Here is a 25,002-nt window from a genome sequence, read left to right as displayed (position 1 = left end):
AGCTTTTTTTTTTATCAGATCAGCTATGTTAACAGTGCCACCCTCATCCAAAACATATGTGATATAGAAAAAATCAGAGCCCATTCAGATATAAGTAGTCCACTGCTGTGCGTTACGTGTTATGTGTTAGGTTGCGTTAAGGCAACTCTGGGAGATGAAACAAATCCAAACTTCGCTATTTCTGTAATGCAGGGCACATGTGTTTTGGTGTGCTATAGAGGAAGTGTGTTGGCAGCTACTGCATTTGTGAGTCAGGGTCCCATTCTAAATAATGGCACTGCAACTCCCATGTCTGCATGCATGTGTAACGCATGATAAAATATGCAGGTGTGATACCAGCCTTAATCAGATTAGCCTAACTTTCTGGGGCTTCATTTGAAAGATCATTAGAGTCTTCGGTTTTGCCCACTTGCTGTAGCAAGGGGATCCTACTCCCCCAAAAGGATTTTTTTGCATGTTATATAAAAGATGCAGAGGGGTATGATTCCACCTGGAAGAAAGCCAGAAACTAGAATGGGGAATCTCACCACTAGAGTACTTCAGAAATGAAAGGAGCCACTATGTGATTGAAATCACTGGCAACTGCTAAACTCATTTCATGTACGTGATTGCATATTCTTTGCAAAATTAGTTTTCAAATTGTTTCCTCTTATTCACTAAGAGAATTGAAAATTAAAGTGGACCTTTACTCACTCAATCAACATTGACTATTTTAATCCTTATGCTGCTAGCATTAGAAAATAAATAGGAAGGTATATCCTATTTTCTTGTTTTTACATTTATTTTAAAATTTCTTCAGTTACTTTCTGGTTTCCATGCCTAGGAAAGTAATGTCATACATCCCAGCGGTCTTCAGGAGGAGAGGGAGGGTTCTTAACTCAGCCGATACCTGAGCTAAGGGCAGATAGATTCCAGGAAGTAATTGCTACATGAATCATCTGCCCTTACTCAAGATGGCTACTGCCAGAAATGCTTTTTCTCAGCAAAATAAAGCATGGATGTATGGGTGAGTTTGCTTTGAATGTTAATATTGAACTATATATTCCCTCAATTCCCTCATGTTTTGCATTGTATTGGTATTGTTATGTCCCCCTTTGTAATGTACAGCGCTGAGCGAACTATTGGCACTTTATAAATACTGTATAATAATAATAATAATATATCATTTTTGGTTTGTTGTGCTCTGATACATTGCAGTTCCACTTTGCAAAGTGAAAATGTTCCCTTAGTAAATCAGCCCCACTATTTTGCTGTATGTCTTACTTTGCCTCAGTGCAACATTGTGTTGAAGCAACTCTGTTTCCAGATTAAACATTAAAAATGCTTCCTGCAATTGAACAAGTTAATCACCAGTGCAATTTTTGTAACGTATTTTATTTATGTTATCAATTAGGAAGGTTGATGATTGTGTTGTTGGCAACTGTAACAACCTCTAAAACAGAAGTTGCTAACATTTTTACAATTAAAGACCTCCAATGGATTCCCCAATAAATACAGTATGTCCCCATACCTTTTTCCCCAGACTATCAAAATTATCATCATCACCAGAAAAATCATAAGGATTTATTTATATTAAAACAACAAATCACAAATACACAAGCTGTCTTCTACTAATGAGATTTTTGCAGTTGTTTTGTGCCATCAATATATGGAATGGAGGTCAATTACTCACATGCCATCAATAATGCATAGAATCTTGATTTAATCTTTTTAAACTTATTCAGAGATCCAGGCCTATAATTCTATCATTTGGTGTTCATACCCCCAAGTGGTATAGATACCTCTGGATCTAGAGGTTAGCACCTACAACTATAGTGCAGCATATAAGACATGTAAAATGTGAATATAGTTTAAAAATAACTTTCAGGTATAATATATTCCAAATCTGTACTTTCTAACACTGCATTAAAGATTTCCTTTAAAGCAAATCAGTCATAAATGTTAAATCTCCAGAGACTAATACCCTGGAAAACAAAGGTATACATATATTTCATGGTACCTACAGTACAGAACATCAGTCTATTCCATTGGAACTATCCACCAAAGTCAACTGGAAAACCAATACTTTCAGAAGTGTTGGTTTCCTTGATCCCAGGAAGCTCTCACTGAAGCTATCACTAAAGTAGATAGTAGAGGCATGAGGTCACCAGAAGATACCAATGAGAGCTGTGAGGAAGCTAGAAAATTGTTACTCAGGGAAATGTGAGAGTTTCTCAGTGGCTTATGGGTACCATTATTACAGGAAATGTAAGTATTCATAGCATTCTTCTGCAGGGTATTTGTTTTGGAAGATTTAAAACTTATGTCGGGGTTGCTTTAAATGACATCTCAACCACAATTAAGATTATGAATTTCTTGACCCAAAAAGAGGTTATGTTCAAGGATTCTTCCCTGGGACTCAAGTTATAGGAAAAATAATGATACATGGAGTAGATCTTTTTATGGAATGAGAATGAAAAAAACTCAGACAAAGGGATTTCATTTTGCTGTTAGTAACTCAATATGAGCCATAGACTAATACATTTTATTTGGTGCTCTTAGTTTGTCTGATTTCCAGGAAGAGGTCAGACATCAACGACACACTCAACAGCAACACCACAAAGTCTTCAAAGCTCATAAGTTCCTCGCTATCTTTTTCCAAGTCTTCCATTAGTTCTTTGTACTTCGGTTTTGTATCTTGACCCTGCAATGAAAACGGAGCAGCTGTTGTAATTAAAATGAACATAATGTAATAATATGATTTTTTTTTCCTTTCTTTATTATGCTCAGAACAAAAATAACATTTTTAAACCTATTTTTGATTGTTTTGGTCAAGTAATTTATTGCATATGGATATTTTGTGTGTTTATGTTCAGCTGCTCTGTCGAAAAAGGCTGCTGTTTACTCATTTCAATAGATCAAGCTGAAGGTGGCAAACACAAAGAAATGCTTTAGAGCAGAAACTCTACTCTGCCTTTCCCTGCCTAAACCTTTCAGATATGGCAGTAGGATTTTTTACTCAGAAAGAAAAAGTCTGAAGGCACAGAACTTCTGCAGTGGTCTTTTTTGACACTGTGATGCTAATGCCCTGGATGCACCATGCATTACATTTCTATTTCTAAAAAAAAAAGGAATACCCATAAAAACAAATATAGCACATCACTTTAACAATGTATCAATTTAACATTTTTAAATAGCATTTACTTTAAACCATTAGGCCTCATGTACATTGCTGCTCCTAAACTTACATATTTGGGGCTTTTGGCATTGTGTGTCTAAGCTACTGAAAGCACTTCAATAAAAGGCCTATAGGCCTATAGGCTTAGTTTAGGAGCAGCAGTACTTAGAGCAGGGGCGGACTGACAACTCATGGGGCCCCCGGGCAATAGGGGATCATGGGGCCCCTGTGTCCTTGCCCAAACTCAAAAAAGCCTATGAAAAAGGTACCAGGGGCATCTCATGGGGCCCCCTACTGACCCCGGGCCCTCAGGCCCTGACTTAGAGGCAGTGAAAGCTCCTTCTCCTGAATGCAGAAGAATCACATTCAGGGGAGAAGCTTTTGGGCATAAAAAACACCAAGCGTGGCTAAACGCGCCTAAGTGCTAAGCATGTTTAGAGCTTCAGCGTTTATTCATTTCAATGGCCAGAATAGATTAAAATTCCGGCTAATGAAATAAATAAATGCCCAAATTCCACATGTGCCTGAATACCACTAAAAGTGCCTAAACGCATTTGCAAAAATTTGGCTTAGGTACGTTTTTAACACTGATTTTCTCAGTAAGGAGTAACAGCATTTACAATATACCAGGGTGCATGAGGCCTTAGAGTTTCCCTTAAAGCTTTAGTTTATTGAAAAAAAAAAAACCTGCAGTAGGGATATTTCTTTACTATCAATGTGATTTATCCCTTGTGCTGCTGTCTCCTGGTTTAGTAGATATCTTCCACCTCAAATTCCTCCCATGTCTGCCACCATAATCTTTTGGTTAGGTGGGGATAAATAGAAATGAGAGAGCTGTGATGGGCACTCATCAAGAGTGCCGATTATGCTCACCCTTTTTGCCCCTGTTCTCCATTCAAAGAAGATGTGCCGTTGCTTCTACGAATGAAAAGCAATCGAAAGAACAGAGAATGGCCAGAAGATTGATTCATTTCATTTCATTCAATTCATGGATGAAGAAGATTTCTATTAAACCAAGTGACAGCAGCATAAGGGACACATAACATTGACAGTAAGAAACAACCCTTGTGATATTTTCTTTTCTTTTTTTTTTTACAAAATTTAGACTTAAAAATAATTTTTACCTATCTTACAAGTGTAAAATTCTAATGCAAACCTATATTGTAAACATACTGATATCTTTGTAGCAATACCCCGTTAAGGGTTGCTTAGTAATTTTCAATTATCCTGTTAATCTGGACCTCTCTTTGAAAGCCCAACCTCCGCTGACACCACCGTACTCCTAGTGTAAACCAATATAAAATTTATATGGAATTTGAACATGGCTTGATCAAAAAGCACAAAATAGCATTGGCATATGCAGCAGATATAATCACTCTTGTCAACTTTAAATAAAGGTAACAGCATCCACAGTAAAGTACCACAAATTGTTAGCAGGGCTGCTTTCAGATATAGTCCACTGCCTCCAGTCTGAGGTGACTGTTGAATTCCCAGAAAGCAAAAACAACTATCAATAAACAGGTAGGCTATTTATCTTCCAGATGCACTGCTCTTTAGTAAAGTTCTGCAATTCAGCATACATGTTCCATATGGCTGGTCTTCAACCTGTGATTGCTACTGTTCTGCAGGACACTGCCACCTTGCGTTGACTTCAACATCCTGCATTAGACATTTATAGCAGGATGTTACACACTCCCCCCACTCAAAGTCTTTGGTCCCCCAAAGAACAAGGGAAACAAACTGGCAACTATTGGCATAACATATTTACATTTGATAAAGAAATGATCCTCATTAATCAGGAGGAACGATTGGCAATCATGCATTGTTAAATAACTGCTGTAATATTGACTCCTACTCAGGTTAGGAGACTCTGATTGTTCAAGAAATAAATGAATAACTGTAAAAACCTCCTCAGGGATGGTGTTAGCAGAGGGGCTCAGATTTGCTCCAACAAGCTGTAAATGGGATCTTCTGGAATTTTTTGGCTGGAATGGAAGGCTTCTTCATAGCTCTCTCCCAACATGTCATCAGTCAGTCTTTTAGGTGCTTTTATCTCTCCTCTCTCTCTGAGCTCCTCCTGAGGGGAGACATTTTCTCCTTCTTCCATAGTATCATCCACCCCTGAGTTTATGAGTTCCACAGCCTGTTCATTTGCAGACCTTGTTTGAGAACCCCTTGGATAATCAATTTCAAGTTCAGGAAGGAAGAGGTCTGTAATGTTGAAGTATGGTGAAGTAGTAGACTCAGCAAGTCCTGCAGGGATTGTTTTTGCAAAAGAGGGAATCTCTGACTGGAAACTGGTCGATGGGGCAGTTGAACTGGAGGCAGGGGTGAGTGCCAGAAGACTGTCTTTTATAGCAGATAGGAGTGGTCGCCAGTCTATAACAATTTCTACCCCCTCTTCCTCATCTCTTCCCTCCTCATCTGGAGCTGGGATAGGCTGAGAAGGAGATGGGGGAAGCCTGAATGGCCAATTCCATGCAATAGAAAGATCACTTGTTGATTTTGGGACCTGCAGAGTGTCAGATAAAGGCAAGAGATCATTACGGTGCCAGGATTTACCTGGGCCTTTCTTCCCCTCTGGGCAGAACTGATAGAAAGGTAGATCTGGTAACTTGTAACAAATGATAAATGGTTGAGATTTCCAGCGAGCTGCAAGTTTATATTTCCCTAGAATCCCAAGGTTTCTTAATAATACTCGGTCTCTGGGTAGCTTCATCTTGAAATCATAACGTTGTTTATTCCTCTGGCCTGCAGATTGGGAGACCCCCTGGCTTCCTTATAAGTGGTCTCCAACTGATATTTAAGTCTCTCTACATACCCCTGATTTGATGAGGGGGCAAGTGATCAGGAGCGGTGCCAAAGGCCAAGTCCACGGGCAACTTAGCCTCTCACCCAAACATCAGATGATAGGAGGAGAAGCCTGTGGCAGCAGTCTCAGTGGTATTATAAGTGTGCACTACTGTGGCAAAGTGTTGACTACACTGTTGCTTCTTGTCCAATGGCAGGGTGCCCAATATGTTCAGAAGTATCCTATTGAATCATTCTGGTTGAGGATCACCTTGAGGGTGATAAGGAGCAGTTTTGGACTTCTTGATCCCTAGAAAGGTCAGCAGTTTCTTAATCAGCTTGCTTTCAAAGTCTCTACCCTGATCTGAGTGGATTCTCTGTGGAAGCATATAATGTAAAAAAGAACTTCTCTACTAACACTTTAGCCACAGCCGATGCTTGCTGATTTTTCATGGGGAATGCCTGAGCATACCTAGTGAAATTATCTGTCATTACTAAGACATTCCCATGTCTGCTAGAATCAGGTTCCAGATACAGGAAATCAATACACACCAGCTCCATTGGTCCTTGGCTCGGAACGTGGCCCAAAGGAGCAGCTTGTTTAGGTAATGTCTTCATTTGTATACAGCTTAGGCAGGTACGGCAGTACTCCTCCAAGGTTCTTCCAAACACTATTATGTCATCTAGGTAAACCAGTACCTCGATTAGATTCATATCCCCCAAAGTACACTTCATCAACCTCTGGAAAGTGGTAGGCATCCCGGATAGACCTTGGGGCATGCGGTCGAATTTAAAGAACCCCAGCGGGTTGATGAAAGCAGTTTTCTCTTTATATTCAGGGTGCATAGGGACTTGGTAGTATCCAGTCTTCAAATCCAGGACATTGAACCATTTGGCTCCTGACAGACACTGCAAAGCATCTTCAAACTGGGAGGTTGTATATTGATCTGGGTTAGTCTACTTATTCAGGGTTCTATAGTCGGTACGCATCCGCAAGGAACCATTCTTCTTGCGGACCTCTACAATAGGAGAGGCATAGGGACTCCTTGATTCCAGAGTAATTCTGGCCCTCTTCAGCTTGACCAACTGCTCTCTGAGATCCTCCAAGTCCCCCATCGGGACTTGTCTAGCCTGCTCTTAAAATGACTTGTCTTCCTTGAGTCAAATCTGATGTTGAGCACTCTCGGCGCACCCAACATCGCAATCATTCCTGGAAAATACTATCTCCCAGCTTGTCAATCCATCTCTGACTTTCTTCTTTCACTCCTCTGACAGAGGAGACTCTTGAAGGCCACACTCTCTTCCAACAAAGTCATCTGGTGTGTCAGGTGTACTGACTATGTTAGCAATGACACAGTAGAGGGGAATAGGTTGAAGTTCAGTGGTTTCTTGTTTCACATGAGTTTACTTAGCACTGATTTCAAGCTAAATGAGTCACAGAACTGCAGTGGGATTGTTGGAATGAAGGAACCCATGATGATACATGAGCTTGAAGGTTTCTCCCATACACACAGTGTTGTACTTTGTCTACAGAAATTCACTGAGATTCAAGCTGCAGTTTGGTATGACAGGTGCCCTTGCTGTAATCTGACCTGTGGTTAGACTGTTGCTGGCTGGGGAAAATTATTGTTCCACAGGGCGTATCATAAACTCGTCTCCACAGGATGCAATAGGGTAGTAGCATGCACGGAATGCAAATATAGCGGTATCTTTTAATTCAATAGCAAAATGCTAAAATTATGCAAAATCTGAAGTGCATTTCCAGACAGCATTCCTGTTGTAAACTGAGAATCACCTGTAGAAACACAATACTGAACATGCTACCTGTTACAGTTATTACAAAGTAACCAAAGCAGGTGGCTGTAAGTTCTGTGACCTTGTGGGAAAACTGAGACAGAACAAAGGTAAGAAATCTGGTTTTACTTCCACAGCCTTTCTCTTCGCTTGTACATGTAGTTCCTTAACCACTTGCCTAGAGCTTTCTTTTGGTTGTATTTAATCGCCGCTGGGTGTTTTACTTTTTGCGCTATAAACAAAAAAAGTGCAAAAAAGTAAAAAAAAAAAGTTTCTTTGTTTCTATTATAACATTTTGCAAACAGGTAATTTTTCGCTTTCACTGATGTTCGTTGATGAGGCAGCAGTGATGGGCACTGATAGGCAGCACTGAAGGGCACTGATGGGCACTGATAGGCAGCACTGAAGGGCACTGATGGGCACTGATAGGCAGCACTGAAGGGCACTGATAGGCGGCACTGATAGGCAGCACTAATGAGGCGGCACGGATAGGCGGCACTGATGATGGGTACTGATAGTCAGCACTGATAGGCCGCAACTGCTGGGCACTGACTGGCACAACTGCTGGGCACTGACTGCTGGCACTGACTGGCTGCACTGCTGGGCTGAACTGATGAGCAATGGTGGGTGACACTGGTGGGCACAGGTGGGTAGCACTGCTGGGCACAGGTGGGTGGCACTGGTGGGCACAGGTGGGTGGCACTGCTGGGGACAGGTGGGTGGCACAGGTGGGTGGCACTGGTGGGCACAGGTGGGTGGCACTGCTGGGGACAGGTGGGTGGCACTGCTGGGTGACACAGGTGGGTGGCACTGATGGGCACCGATCATCAGGGCACTGACCTGATGATCGGTGCCGATGCCTGCTCTGAAAACTGCCGGTTCTCGGCAGTACTTTCCCCACGTTCTGACAGCGTGAGGAAAGTGCAGCCGAGAACCGGCAATTGCATTTCCCTTTGATCAGTGTGTCAACGGACACGGCTGATCACACGGTAAAAGGCCGCTGTGATTGGCCTTTTACCACATCACGTGATCAGCTGTGTCCGTAGGACACAGTGATCACGGAGATTGCCAGGTGCGCGCACCCGGGGGGGAGCAGGAGAGCGCGTTCTGGGAGGGCATCATATGACGCCCTCCCAGAACTGGCCGGCCACAGTGCAGCCGTCATTCGGCTATCTGCGGTCGGCAACTGGTTAAAGGAGAATAATGTCAGCCTATAATACTGTCTTGGAGATGCAAGTTCCATCTTAATGGTAGTTCTAAAAATGGGTCTGTGCACTACAGTCATATGCAAGGAGTCCCAAACAACTGCAGCTGAGATGGAGATCACACCTGCCAATCTGGAGCAAGATAAGATTATGTAGTAAATAAAACATACAAAACACATAGAAACCCCTATAATGACCTCCAACATGGCTTTCAATTGGCAGAATGTATGCTTTTGGTGCCCAGCACTGGTATTTATGTCACAGAGCCCGTGGCCTACAGAAAGATGTGCTACTCTAAAGGATTCTTCACACTAACCATTCATGTAACCCTAGCTTTAATATTACCTTCCATGTACTGTAACTCTAACACTAACCCAGAGGGCTAGTTCTTGTAAAGAGAAAAGGATCGCCGCTACTTTCAACCATCCCAGGTGAATAAATGATAATGAAAGTCTACATATTTCCACCAAACCACACACTCTGATGCATTTCTCCTTACCAACCAGGGCTTAGACCCTATGACTAAACACATATGTGGTGGAAGACTTCCTCTGCACGCTTCAGGCCGGCTGCAAGTGACAGCGGCAAGTTCCATATACCACTTCAGTTACACCTCATTGCAAATGCCATCATTCTGTAAACTGCAATTACTCATTATGCATGCTATGCTGTACATTCCCTATTTTGGAAGGCTCATTTCTTATGCCATGACGCATAAACCCTATTCCATACCATTGTATTCTGCAAGGCATGTTGTACATGTCTCTATTCTGCATCTCCTCATCCAATATGCCATACTATGCATTCCCTATTCTGCACCTCCTCATCCAATATGCCATACTATGCATTCCCTATTCTGCACTACCTACTGATTAGCCTCATGGCACAACACACAAGGCAATATTTAAAATCATGTAGCTTCAAGAAGCATGTTTACCCTAATAGGGGTCACCAAACCTGTTTGCCCCTTTGTCCTATCATCCAATCAACTTTATAAGCACCAGCAGACATATATGCTTTGGCTGTTTCAACTATTGTCTCTTCCCGTCCTCCCTACAGTCTCTTAGCAACAAATAGACAGCTGGAGGCTATAGGGTTAAATACCTTGATAAATAATGCATATATGGCACTCCCTACTGTCAAAGTGTCCTGTCATAAAAAGTTCTACAAAAGACCTGCCTGCAGGGCTCAATTCCAGCGGGCCATTAAATAATAGTGTTATAAAAGGGAAAAAAATGTGGGAGTTGGATTTGATATTAATAAACTATTGGGCAACCATTGTTGACATTACAGCTGGAATGCTTATGTCTCAATTTGATAAATAAAGATTTTCACTTTTATGTACATTTCAGTTTCAGAAAACATAATAAAATTTGTTAATTGATTGAATTAACAAATCTAAATAGTGACGGTATTTAAAATTAAAGAAACTATCATATTATTCATACTAAAGCGGACCTATGCTTTAAAGTTTAGGTTTGCTGTATCATAAAAATAGCATCTTAAAGAGAGGCAAATAGCAGATAGGGCAGTCCTGAAGTGTTTAAATTGACCTGTACCTTGGAGGCAGCTAGCCCCATCGGATTCCCATTGTGTATTATGTGTCCAAAGACCATGGATGCAAGTCATTGGAGCTCCGGTGTCAGTGGAGTTTCTGGTGAATGGCAGCTCTGCTGAGATTGGTGTGGAGTACTGCTACAGGTCATAAGAGCTAACCTGTCTGCTTCAGGTCATTGACCTGGAGCACCAGGAAACCTATTGTTTCTAAGTGACCGATATATTTCCACACTACTGATGTTATTGACAGATACTATTAAAATGTGTACATGTGGCAATATATAGTTATACATGAACATATATTTATGTGGAGTATATACAGTGCTGTGAAAAATTATTTCTTTTTTGCATATTTGTCACACTTAAATGATTCAGATCATCAAATTATATTATTTCACAAAGATAACCCGAGTAAATACAAAATGCAGTTTTTAAATGATGATTTCATTTATTAAGGGAAAAAGCTGTCCAAACCTGCCTGGCCCTATGTGAAAAAGTAATTGCTCCCCCCCCTTGCTAAATGAACTGTGATTAAGCACATTTTTTGGAAAGCTATGTTAAATTTCACTTGCCACACTCAGACCTGATTACTGCCAGACCTGTTGAATTAAGAAATCACTTAAATAGAAGCTGTCTGACAAAGTGAAGCATGTTAGAAGATCTCAAAAAGCAACACATCATATATATATATATATATAATTTTTATATATATATATATATATATATATATATATAAAAAGAAATTCAAGAACAGATGAGAAACAATGTAATTGACGTGTATCAGTTTGGAAAGGATGACAAAGTCATTTCTAATGCTTTGGGACTCCAGTGAACCACGGTGAGAGCCATTATCCACAAATGGAGAAAACTTGGAACAGTGATGAACATTCCCAGTAGTGGTCAGCCTACCAAAATGACACCAAGAACACAAGGACGACTCATCGAGGAGGTCATAAAAGAACCCAGAACAACATCTAAAGAACTGCAGGCCTCACTTGCCTTAGTTAAGGTCAGTGTTCATGATACAACAATAAAAAAAAGACTGGGCAAAAATGGCTTCCATGGGAGAGTTCCAAGGAGAAAGCCACTGCTGACCAAAAAGAACACAAAGGCTTGTCTCGCATTTGCCAAAAAGCATCTTGATTATCCCCAAGATTTTTGGGCAAATATTTTGTGGAGTAGAAAGTTGAACTTTTTGGAAAGTCTGCGTCCCATTACATCTAGCGTAAAATGATCACAGCATTTCATAAAAAGAACATCATAAGTCAAAGATGGTGGTGGTAGTGTGATTGTCTGGTGCTGTTTTGCAGCATCAGGACCTGGACGACTTACCCTAATTGATGGAACCATGAATTCTGCACTCTACCGGAAAATCCTGAAGGAGAATGTCCACACATCAATTCATGACCTTACGCTCAAGAGCACTTGGGTTATACAGCAGGGGTTTAGGGGCAATTACTTTTTCACATAGGGCCAGGCAGGTTTGCATGGATTTTTCCCCTTACTAAATGAAATCATCGTTTAAAAACTTAATTTTGTACTTGGGTTATCCTTGTGTAATATTAAAATTTGTTTGATGATCCGAATCATTTAAGTGTGACAAATATGGCAAAAACAAAATCTTTAAAGGGGCAAATCATTTTTCACCGCACTGTATGTATTTGGTAAAAGTTGCTTTAAAGATGGGTGTTGCGGTACAGACAATTAGGTGGTAGGTTTCAGATTAGAATTAATTAGAGGTGTATTTGAAGGTAGGCAGTAATTTCACATGGGCTGGACACACTGGGCTTGACAAACTATTAATGGTAAATATTGTGCACATTGAAAAGTGATTTATAGAATGCACCAAATAATTGTTCAAGTTGAGGGTTTCAAAAGTAAGATGTGATTTGTGCATACATGTTCCAAAAATTCCAAAATGTAACATGTTGTATAAAATGTGTATATATGAGCCCAACCGGATTCAGCAATGTGCACAAGAGCAGCTGCTCTCACCGCTGTCTCCCTCCTCATTGGGCAGATTGATAGCAGCAGGAGCTATTTGCTCCGACTTCTGTCAATCAAATGCTGTGAAGAGGCAACACGGGGCGGGGCTGAGTCACCTGGTCTGTGTCAAAAGATGCAGACAGGGCTGCAAATCAACCTAATCGATGCTGATTTACTAAAGAAGTATGAGAATCTTCACTTCAGTTAACCAATCAAGCTCCCATTCACTTTCAATACCCAATCATGTGCAAATTTTTTACAAGCAATTGAATAATTGAATTGAATAGTCACACAATTTTTGGAGTGAAGATTTTTAGTTAATCCATCCAACCAGCACTTTTATTAGATATCATGGAGAAGACATTTAGTTCTCGGTCTCTGAGGAAGAGGGGACCCCCCTTCGAAACACATCAACCTTTTGGATGGTCCTACTGTGGTTGGGACTTGCCTAGGTGACCAGGTTGCTTTGAGTAGATTGTGAACTCTGATATGCCTTCATTTATGAGTTTTTTGAGTGTGTATATTTTATCTTATTTATACAATAAGGCTATCAAAGGTAATGTGAAAGGCTGGTGTGCCGTCTATTCATTGTTTTCCAGTATTTCTCCTGGGTTTCCCCAACCCTTGGAGGGCAGCAAGACCTGTGCCGGCCTCAGAGCAGCAAAGAACCTGAAATCCTTCACTAGCCAGTGCACCGCTCTTGAGCACAGTAACCAAGCTGGCATATACAGCACTGTCCCTATTCATGATTGGGAACTGGTAGGATGGGCTACAGATCATGTGACCACTGTGACAGCCAATCACCCCCAGACAAAAATACACAATTAGTAGAACACCAGAGCTGAGCAGAAAGGGACTAAAAAGTGTTAGCTGGAGTTGTACTTTAACTTGTTTGTCATTTATTTAAAGTTCATTTAAAACTACAGGTCCATCCTAGAGGACCCCATCCCTAGGATTACAACACCTCTGTGTGATTTCAAGGCAGATAGAAACAAAGCTGTCACTTTGTAAACGATGTGGAAAAATAATGGATTACCTGGAAGGGTCAACAGGTAATAAAACTATGTTTCAAGGGAGACTCAGAAGAAAAACTACTATGCTTATATTACTGACTGACTGCCCCTGCCTCCCCAATACTTACCTGAGACAATCTCGTTCCAGTGATGTACACAAGAGCAGCATCTTTCCCGGCTCTCTCTCTCTTCATTGGCTCAATCACAGGAGGAGGAGAGGAGGTGGGGCTGAGTTGTGCTCTGTGTGTTTATGTACACACAGAGCAGAGCTCAGGAGTGAGCATGTAAAAGTGTCCCTATAGCAAGCTGCTTGATAAGGGGGCACTAAGCAGGGGGAAGCAGACAAGAGTACCAGCAAGGGACAGGAGAAGTGGAGGATTGGGGCTGCTCTGTGCAAAACCATTGTATAGAGCAGGCAAATATGCCATGTTTGTTATTTATTTATTTTTAATTACCATTATTACCACTTTAAATTATTTAAATTTTAAGGCAGTTATAATTGTATTAAATAATGGTCTTCAATATCTCTCTGGAGTTCAGGTTTATTATTTAATACATTCTGATTTAGTGGAGAAGTCTTCATTTTAGTAGTATGAGGGCCTCTATCAAATTCAACAGAAAAACTCCATATAGATTATTTTTAATGTGGTAACAACTTGGCAAATACATATTGTATTACCTGTATGAAGTGCTGGAACTGTGTATGCAGCAAATCCTTAGCACCAGCCTTGCTTATTTTTCCATCGTTGTCTGAGTATGAATTATAAACAAGCACCATGGTGGCTACAGATTTCTCCAGCTCCGAGCCTTTCCCCAGTGCTAGGTAGGAGACAAGGGAGGAGAGATTGAGTGGAACTGTTGGTTTATAACACGCTTTTTTTTAGCGTTTTTTTCAGTCTATAATTATTGCATAAAATCTGTCAGAAAGTCGTCGTTAACAAAAGAACTTAGTAACAGAAATTATATTCAAAGATCTTGTATTATGTAATCTCATTTATTACTTCATTTTGTTAAACGTGAAATGTTGTACAAGAAATGATGTTCTATATATGTAAATGCATTAAACAGCTGTTCCTTCCAACACTAAAATTCAGCTTTGGTTAGATTAGGGTGCATTATTTCGATTTTACTACCTACATCATGGTCTTTCTATCAGCAGTATGGACACAACTGGCATGATTATCAGAGGGCATGCATATGAGCACAAAAGGGAACAACATTTTTACTGCATGTGTGGTGCATCCATCGGCTAGTTAGGTCTGGGTACGTCATTCATGATGTTACATCTGCCTGGATATTGTGCCGTGTTGGCAACCGTTCATTTATAAGCAGCAAAAGTGAAGGTGAGCAAGGGCAGGAAAATACACTGAACAATACAAATATTCCCCCACATTCTACCCAGCTAGTCAGCAAAAAAAAAAATCTGTTTCAACATCTCGAGTTTAAAGGCACCTCTGAAAAATATTTTTGTACTAATCCCAACTATCTGAGCTTCCAATATGAATGGTTTGCTCTTTTGTAAACTGGTAAAGAGGTCCTTTGGACCTCCAATCAGAGGTAAGAGAGCCCCAATGGGAATCCTCTTTTTTTACAGCCAAAGGTGGGATTCCTTGCCCCCTGTTACATTACTGCCCTAATACATGCAGTATTTCCTATTTGGTGAGCAGTAAGGGGCAGGGAGACGATGCTCCCAGAGGGAGTGCAAATTCCCTGAGAGAAGTAGTAAAGGTTCAGAAAACCCACTCTTCTAGTTTGCCACGTGTATGGCAGATTTTACATATCTGGCCAGTGAAAAACATCTTGTGATTTTTACTTTTCACTGATGATGACTCTTAAAGCTCATCAGAATGAATGGCATATTTGAAAATCTGGAGACCCAATAAGGTGATTCTGAGACTCTACTCTCTCCACTCTGATCCATCAGTTCCTCACCAAAAACAACTGTGTAACTTTTTTGCTTACACTAGATCATAGAATGCCGCTGTGTGTGTATTTTTCCTGGACAATCCCTTTAAGTTTTTGTTTTTAACTCCTTGAAACAAATTATCTTGTGTTTTAGGGAGTATCCCCAATTTGTTATTTTGGTTTGAACTCAGCAATTACTGTCTTCCCTGGCTTCAGGGAGAAGACTGTTAAAACTCAATACATTCCTTCTCATTGAGAACATAGATGGTTCTTCGTCTTGTTTGACATCAAAAAGTACTAATGGCTTCAGATGGAATAAAAAACTAATTGGGGCATCGCATCAATGGAGTACCTGGAGTTCATATTTCTACTGTGTCTACCTACACACCTCAAACTGAAATTTCATTCTTCAGTGAAGCTATTTTATGATTAAGAATGACAGATTGTTTGTCTTGTTAAAGAAGAATTCCAGGTTCAGAATTTTTACAGCTTCACATAATGTCACTACCCCAGCTCCCCAGCCCTCCACATCGTCCAATCAGAGAACAGTTTACATTCTGTTAGAAAATGCAAAGAGTTCTCTGAATGGCACTCATACCAAACGGGAGACCTTCTGTGTTCACAATGCGTCTTGGCAGCCATGGAACCCCGAAGATAGTGGAGTTTAATGCGGTAGTGGTGTGTACTACAGTGATTTCCAGCTTCTGAAGGGATCCCACAGGTATGGTGTATAAATATGTATATTGGTTCAAAATGGATCAATGAAACTATAAAAATATCCATTCCTGGAATTAGACTTTAGAAGAAAGATGTGCTAAAGGCAGGGGCGGACTGACAACTCATGGGGCCCCCGGGCAATAGGGGATCATGGGGCCCCTGTGTCCTTGCCCAAACTCAAAAAAGCCTATGAAAAAGGTACCAGGGGCATCACATGGGGCCCCCTACTGACCCCGGGCCCTCGGGCAGTGCCCGAGTTTCCAAATGGTCAGTCCGCGCCTGACTAAAGGATATATAAAACTACTATTGCAGACCTAAAAACAAAATTCATCTGGTCCTCTCTAGGTTTAAGCCTTCAAAACTCTGACCTGGAACAAGCATGCATATCATGAAAGTCACATAGAAGTCAGCTTATCTAATTTATATACGTGTTCTAAGCCATTAGGGTGGATATACTAAATGGAACTAGACTTGGCACTTTGCAAGTGCAGTTGCACTCATGTTCCCCAGGTTTAGTAAATGTGGTGAAGCATCACTTTGTAACGACTACCTAATCAAGGAAAATGTTTTAAAAAACAGCATTTTACTTGTACACGACTGAATGATGGAAGTCGGCAGAGCTTTAGCATGTTTACTAATTTCTGGGGAAAATGAATGCACTGCATTTGCAAAGTGCACAGTCTATTTGACTGTAGTAAATCCACCCCATTGACAAAGAAAGTAGTGAAGCCACTGTATCATCAAAGCCACTGTATCATCAATACAACTAAAGAACTAGCATGATCAGAAGCAGAGATCAGCGGTCAGTATCACATCATCACTACAGGTTTCCTTTAAATGTGTAGCATACATTACATGATTTGTTAGAGGATCAGACCCACCTTTAATAGAGGCCAGCTGTTTGACGATCGGGATTGTGTTGCTGCATTAAATGAAAAGAAAAGAAAGACATCAAAGTGAAAAATGAAAATTTGAATATTGGTGTTAATTTAAATTCATGAATCTTTTTATTTTCTGCCATGATATATGAGAAGAAATTGAGACGTGACAGGCATCAAACGCCATGTCTGAAGAACATATCGTTAGGATTAAACTTGTGTATTTTTAGATGGTATTATATCTTGTCATACAATTTATTGCTCACAAATTGCTGTGTGGGAATTAAACATTACGTTTCAATTTTCTTTTGTTTGAAACTAGACATCTATGAAAAGATATTCTGCACATCCATTCGTATATTAAAGGGAAATAATCGTATACTGTATTTTGTATCAGTACTGTAAAGTTTAACATTCAAGGGGTGGGTTTCTATTTTGCCCTTTAAATTAATGGTGCATAGGCCAACACATACATCTATAATATATCCCAAGTTGGCTCAATACAAGTACACATTATACTGTTTGCATGATACTGGCTTTTATTTCATTAATGTAATAAAGTAGTAAAAGTAGAGTAGTAAAGTAAAGCCAATTTTGCCAAATTATCATGCAAACTGTAACATGTTAATGTAATTTGAAAAGTAATTTTTTATATATTTTTTAATCTGCAGCTTTCATAAAAATAATACTTGGTGATCCGGCCATCAAGGTCCTTCTTCAAGCACTTCCTGTTATAGGATTACAACTCTCTGTTCCTGTCTCCTAGTTGTGCTCCTGTGTTGTCACCCTGTTAGGCCCCATGTACACGGGACGTTTCTGAACAATGGAAACTGACTGCTGGAAAACGTAGGTTAAAAAACATCTGTTTAGATGCGTTGGCATAATGCGTTTATGCGGTTTGCGTTTAGAAGTGTTTTTTAAAGATAAGCACAGGAGAACCTCCCAAATTCCCAGAATGCACTGAAAAGTGGTACATTTTTAACTATTTCAGAGTGTTTCAGAGAAATACACACAGTAGAAGCAGAGACAGCAGTATGTGTGGAGATTAGGCGTGAGTTGCTCATTAACATATCTTTTGTTTCCATGGGTGGGAAGGTGTCTGCTGGAGTGAGTCATTAAGGTCACCTGGCAGGGGTCTTCATGAGGAATTTGAGGTGTGAATGAGCAATAAGGTATCTATTGTTTCCAAGGGTGGGAGAGGTCTGAGGTGTGAATTGGTCATTACAATATGTGACAAGCTTGGTAGGAACATCCTGTGTTAAGTGTTTTGTCCATCTGAGCACCTTAAAAACTCTTTGAATGCATTTTTCATGATGAAAAACGGTTCTGGACAGCATCGGGAACTGGATGAGTTAAAAAACATTTTCAAACTCACACACTTATGAACACGTTTAGATGCATTTAGCCACGTTTACAAGAAGTTTGTGTTTGAAACGCTGATAAAATTGACGTCTGAACGCAAGTTTGTTGCGTTCAAAAAAACGACTGTAAACTCAACTGCCTGTAACGACTGTAAATGAAGATGTGTACATGGACACATAGGAAAACATTAGGGAGAGCTGCTGAAAAAAAACGCTGAACAGCTCCTAAACATGAGTTTATCAGCTGCAGTGTACCTGAGCCCTTACATGGACTTCTGATGGAAATCCACCCTGAGACACGCCATGCAGCCATTACTGGATTATATGTAGCCATGAAGTGGCTGCAAGAGATCAGCAGCCCTGAGATGCAACAAAGGATGTTTGATAGGTGAAAACAAGTATTTTATTTAAAATACAAAGGCAATAGTTTAAAATATACAATGTTGTAGTAAACTTAATGTTATCCCATCAAAGTTTCTAACTTTAATACCACATATTTGTGATGAGCCAACTTGGGGTATATTTCTCAATATATAACACTGGGAAGCTTACCTTAATTTTAATATCGATGAGATATTCACTTTTTTCTTGTTTATTGTGCCATATTTTCAGTGCACCATGCCATAAACAACATTTTCAATATTTTTAATCTTAGGGGCACTGGTATTGTACTGTGTTCAGGATCATTATGGGTCATAGGGATGGCCAAAACTCATACATTTTTGCAAATTATGCTCCCATTTGCAGCACTACTTTTCCGACCTGTAGAATGTGAACATTTCACACAAATGTTTTTAAGCTCCAATTGTAAAAAGAGGTGAGTGGAAATTGCTGTCGCTCAATGATGGACCTCCAGAAATGTGGTTCAGGACAGGAAGATGACCTCCTGTACAGGATATATTTATATTACTGGTCATTCAAAACTAAGCCTGGGTTTGCATTGACACCAAAGAGAAGAGAGGCACAATAATGCGCCACTGTGCTTAAACACAGCATGTAAACACAACAAAATATGGAATCTTTAGGGTCAAGATCTCTGGACTCAGGAATCATAGTTTTTGACACTAATCTCTCAGGTGCTGGATAAAGTAGGCCAGATGGTATAATTAAGTAGACAGTCACCCTAGAGTTACTTTATGAATATTAAACAGACATACAACACATGTACTGTATCTAGATAACTGAATAGCACAATGTTTGACTTCTGCCCATCTTTCCACAATCAGCAGTGGAACCTTCCAGCCATTTATAAGTGACACCATGCTACTCATGGTGTCATTTAGCCCCCTTTCCCCAGGCATTGTTACCATAGGGCAGGACTATTGAACACCTGTCCTTTTCCCCTTCTCCAAAGCATGGAGGGAGGAGTTCTGTGGTCCACACAGATAATTGGGTACAATGCCAACCGATAACAGTCAGCAGAGGCTGTTTGCAGTTAAGTGATGGAATCTGCCTAATAAAGGAGTACAGTCAAGATAAATATTATATTGTGATGACCGTATACAGGTAATATTTGCAATCATACAATACAGTATGATTTTTTTTACACATCTTTATCTAAATGTTTCCACATTTACAAGTGGAACAAGCTGTCCTGCAAATGGATCAGCTGTCAGGACAAACTAAAACCCAAACAGGGGTGCTTGAGAAAGCATTAAAGTATTACTACTTTTTTAGTTTTTAAAGAGAGTGGAGAGGGATTAGAACACCTGAGAGGTGTTATTGCTGTCTGTGCCCCCGTTAAGGGGATCCATCCTCTCTATTTGTACTGTTTACCATTATCACTGAAAGTGACAGTAAACGAAAATCCCAAATTTTGGGTTGTCCTCAGAAAAGTAATAGAAGGGAAAATCTTCCTATGGGGACACTATTTCTGGTGATCTGGGGGTCCATTTCCAAAATACGCCCCTTCCTGACCAACGACACCACAAAACAGCTTATCCACGCCTTGGTTATATCCCGCCTCGATTACTGCAACTCCCTCCTCACTGGTCTACCGTTACACAGGCTATCCCCCCTTCAGTCTATTATAAATACTGCTGCTAGACTCATACACCTTACTAACCGATCAGCGACTGCTGCCCCTCTCTGCCAATCCCTCCACTGGCTTCCACTAACCCAACGTATAAAATTCAAAATACTAACCACAGCTTACAAAGCCATCCACAACACTGTCCCTAGCTACATCGCCAACCTCATCCACAGATACCGCCCAAATCGCCCACTCCGCTCCTCCCATGATATCCTCCTCTCTAGCTCCCTCATCACCTCCTCCCACGCTCGCCCCCAGGACTTCTGCAGAGCCTCTCCCATCCTCTGGAACTCCCTACCACAGCATGTCCAGTCAGCCCCCACCCTGTCTGCCTTTAGGCGATCTTTGAAAACTCACTTCTTCAGGGAAGCCTACCCCACCTCCACCTAAGAACTGTACTTGAATCGCCTCCGCCAGATCATCCTCCGCAGCTATCACCTTTTGTATCACCTCCCCCTTCCTTTAGATTGTAAGCTCCACGAGCAGGGCCCTCCTATTCCTTCTGTACTGAAATGTATTATAATTGTATTGTCTCCCTTATATTGTAAAGCGCTGAGCAAACCGTTGGCGCTATATAAATCCTGTATAATAAAAATAATTAGAAAATCTACAATTTCTGGGGAAATTGTGTGAAGTGTTCTTGCCTGCACCAGTAGTCTATAACTGCAGTGGGCGGAGTAGCTTTTGTCACTCTGCTGCCTGCTCACACACCTGGGTTCCTAGCTTTATATTGTGAGAATCACAAGATCCAGACCTAGATTTTGATGCATAGTATGTCTCTGAAATAATAAAAATGAAGGCATAGTCGCAGTTTAAAAATTGCCCTTCAAATTTCAGGTGTCTAGAGTGGATTTTCAATGAATGTCAATGGGCGGTGTGAGTTGCAAACAAATGGTTATATTGTGAAAACTATCAGGATTATGGCTTAGCCGTGGACATTTTTAGTGGCAGCAGGGATAGCTGAAAGTTTTGATATAAGATTTGTGTAGGTGGGCTTGAAAATGAGGGAGTGATGGCAGTTTAGAAATCATGTTCTGATTTTTCAGCTCACACTCCAGCTTTTGTCAGCTCCCACTCTAGTTTTGAACATTCCTCCATTCATTCCTTTGGGAAAAGTTCACCACAAAAATGCCGATATTTCGTGAACCATTCAGCGAAACATTCCACAAAGTAATAGCACACCAATTGGGAACAATCCACACGTTTCGGTATATTACTTGTCTATGTAGTGTAAAAACTGTGGGAGGAGTTAGGGTGGAAAATTTGGCTATAATGATAAGAATATATATGTGAGATAACAGTAAGTGGTCTTGTCATGCAAGAACGCTTAATAATAAGTGAAGGGAAATGTCCCCAATAGGACACAAATAGCGAGAAAAAAATTCTGATAGGGGTTATAACCTTCCCTTACTCTATCCAAAATGAAAAAAAGTTTTTCCTATAGTTCTACTTTAAAACATATTTTACCTATGTGAATAAAATGTGATTGTTGTAGCCCTTGTAGTAGTGTTATAGTTTGCCTAACCTCTGCCACTCTCATCCATCATGGGCAGATATGCATTTAAATGTGGAAAACATATAACAATAAGTCTAAAAACATTAAAATAATAAAAGTGTACTAAAAACTATTATTACATTTATTAATATTGACCACAATTATGGTTCTGTTATATTTCAGCTTTAGCACTGAAAACTGCATACTCACAAGTACTGAGCTAATCTTCATCCCCGCATTAATAAATATTATTTGAAACTATACAGAAAAGCAATTTTCTGTTTCATGCATATACACATACTTATATACTATACATATACACATTTAAAAAAAAATTATACATATATATACACTGCATATTAATATATATATATACAGTCATGGCCGAAATTGTTGGCACCCTTGATATTTCTCCAGGAAATCATGTATTTCTCACGAAACGTATTGCATTAACACATGTTTTGCTATACACATGTTTATTCCCTTTGTGTGTATTGGGACAAAACAAAAAAAGGGAGGAAAGAAAGCAAATTCGACATAATGTCACACAAACCTCCAAAAATGGGCTGGACAAAAGTATTGGCACCCTTTCACAACTGCGGATAAATAAGAATGTTACAAGCATGTGATGCTCCTGTAAACTCACCTGGGGCAAGTAACAGGTGTGGGCAATATAGAAATCACACCTGAAAGCAGATAAAAAGGAGAGACGTTCACTTAACCTTTGCATTGTGTGTCTGTCTGTGCCACACTAAGCATGGACAACAGAAAGAGGAGACGAGAACTGTCTGAGGACCTGAGAACCAAAATTGTGGCAAAATATCAACAATCTCAAGGTTACAAGTCCATCTCCAGAGAACTAGATTTGCCTTTGTCCACAGTGCGCAACATTATCAAGAAGTTTGCAACCCATGGCACTGTAGCTAATCTCCCTGGTCGTGGACGGATGAGGAAAATTGATGAAAGATTGCAACGCAGAATAGTCCGGATGGTGGATAAGCAGCCCCAAACATGTTCCAAAGACATTCAAGCTGTCCTGCAGGCTCAGGGAGCATCAGTGTCAGCGCGAACTATCCGTCGACATTTAAATGAAATGAAACGCTATGGCAGGAGACCCAGGAGGACCCCACTGCTGACACAGAGACATAAAAAAGCAAGACTACAGTTTGCCAAAATGTACTTGAGTAAGCCAAAAGCCTTCTGGGAAAACGTCTTGTGGACAGATGAGACCAAGATAGAGCTTTTCGGTAAAGCACATCATTCTACTGTTTACCGAAAACGGAATGAGGCCTACAAAGAACAAAACACAGTACCTACGGTAAAATATGGTGGAGGTTCAATGATGTTTTGGGGTTGTTTTGCTGCCTCTGGCACTGGGTGCCTTGACTGTGTGCAAGGCATCATGAAATCTGAGGATTACCAAAGGATTTTGGGTCGCACTGTAGGGCCCAGTGTCAGAAAGCTGGGTTTGCGTCCAAGATCCTGGGTCTTCCAGCAGGACAATGACCCCAAACATACGTCAAAAAGCACTCAGAAATGGATGGCAAAGAAGCGCTGGAGAGTTCTGAAGTGGCCAGCAATGAGCCCAGATCTAAATCCCATTGAACACCTGTGGAGAGATCTTAAAATTGCTGTTGGGAAAAGGTGTCCTTCCAATAAGAGAGACCTGGAGCTGTTTGCAAAGGAAGAGTGGTCCAAAATTCCGGGTGAGAGGTGTCAGAAGCTTATTGATGGTTATAGGAAGCGACTGATTTCAGTTATGTTTTCCAAAGGGTGTGCAACCAAATATTAAGTTAAGGGTGCCAATACTTTTGTCCAGCCCATTTTTGGGGTTTTGTGTGACATTATGTCATATTTGCTTTTCTGCCTCTGTTTTATATTTGTTCCAATACATACAAAGGGAATAAACATGTGTATAGCAAAACATGTGTTAATGCAATACCTTTTTTGTGTGAAATACTTGATTTTCAGGAAAAATATCAAGGGTGCCAACAATTTCGGCCATGACTGTATATATTCTTAGATTGTAAGGGCCCTCCTAACCCTCTTATATTGAACTGTATTGTTGCTGTATTGTCTCCTGATATATTGTAAAGCGCTGAGCAAACTGTTGGCGCTATATAAATCCTGTATTATAATAATAATATAAATATATATATATACATTCACATATATACACACATGACTATATATACAGTAAATATATATATATATTTATTTGTTTATACATAAAATGACTATAGATGTGTTTAAAGAAAATACTCAGATTTTTCTCAGAGTTGTAGATCCTATATATATCAAGTCATGAATAGCTAACTCAAATAAGTAAGCTATTTCTGTCGCTCTTGGGATGTCTGTTGGGACTGTAAGATCAGATTAGCTAGTGGTACATCTCCGAATATATATAATATAATTATGACGATATCCTTTGTGGTAGCATATAAGCCACCTTCCCTGTAATGAAGAATTAACCCCTACATTACCTCTTTGGCATGTTCCTGAGTTGGTGCGTTCTTTGGGATCTAATGGAAATTCTTCTACGCTGCAGCAGGATAAATCATAATTACGTCTTCGGGGTTTTTTTTTCCATTGCCTGATTTTTTGTTGACTTGGTAATTTTGCTAAGCAACTACTGCTTCCGAAAACATGGACTGAGCAAAGTGTGCACAGCGCATTAATTATATTTACTGAACGTGTCCAAGGTTTATTTAGCTTTGTGTAAGAAGAAAAGCTGCCAACAGTATACAATGTTCATGGACAGAGCCAGCTAAGGGTGTTGAGTAATAGTCATTTGCCTGACTGCTGGGTTACCACTGAAGAATACATTGTTACTAATAAATAGGAAAAAATAAGTTCAATACAATTCAAGTCAAGCTGAAGAACTATGGATTAGCTACGTTTAATTGTAATCTTTAAAGTTAATAGACTATCACTGGAAGCATGTTATTGTTAAAGTGTAAATAATATTGGTGATAGTTTTGTGAATAGCTAAGTTGGACATCGTTTTCTGGGTACCATGACACCAGTTAGAGATGGTAGATGATATCTCAAGCATACAGACATTAACTAATTGTATTTTTTAAATAAACCTGTTATTAGGGATGCCTGCAGA

General features: G+C 40.1%; 1 protein-coding gene across 1 annotated transcript; it reads right to left on the bottom strand.

Moving 5' to 3' along the window:
- Positions 1–1,541: 1,541 nt before the first annotated feature.
- Positions 1,542–24,500, bottom strand: SNTN (sentan, cilia apical structure protein). Its single transcript, XM_089675990.1, has 4 exons — positions 24,374–24,500; positions 17,006–17,046; positions 14,182–14,321; positions 1,542–2,683 (listed from the first exon to the last, which is right to left on the bottom strand). The coding sequence occupies exons 1-4, from the start codon at positions 24,382–24,384 to the stop codon at positions 2,525–2,527; spliced, it is 351 nt and encodes a 116-aa protein (XP_089532116.1). The 5' UTR covers positions 24,385–24,500; the 3' UTR covers positions 1,542–2,524.
- Between the last annotated feature and the right edge of the window lie 502 nt (positions 24,501–25,002).

Source organism: Staurois parvus, unplaced genomic scaffold (assembly GCF_062004578.1).
Source record: "Staurois parvus isolate SC_StPar_1 unplaced genomic scaffold, SC_StPar_1.0 ptg000162l, whole genome shotgun sequence".
NCBI classification, from domain to species: Eukaryota; Metazoa; Chordata; class Amphibia; order Anura; family Ranidae; genus Staurois; species Staurois parvus.
This window is presented reverse-complemented; position numbering and strand designations above follow the sequence as displayed.

Excerpts from the sequence above, each read along its gene's own strand:
- SNTN (XM_089675990.1), bottom strand. Across the intron at positions 14,322-17,005 it reads ACAGCTGGCCTCTATTAAAG|CACTGGGGAAAGGCTCGGAG; the intron begins GTGGGTCTGATC and ends TCTCCTACCTAG. Across the intron at positions 2,684-14,181 it reads AGTTCCAGCACTTCATACAG|GGTCAAGATACAAAACCGAA; the intron begins GTAATACAATAT and ends TTTTCATTGCAG.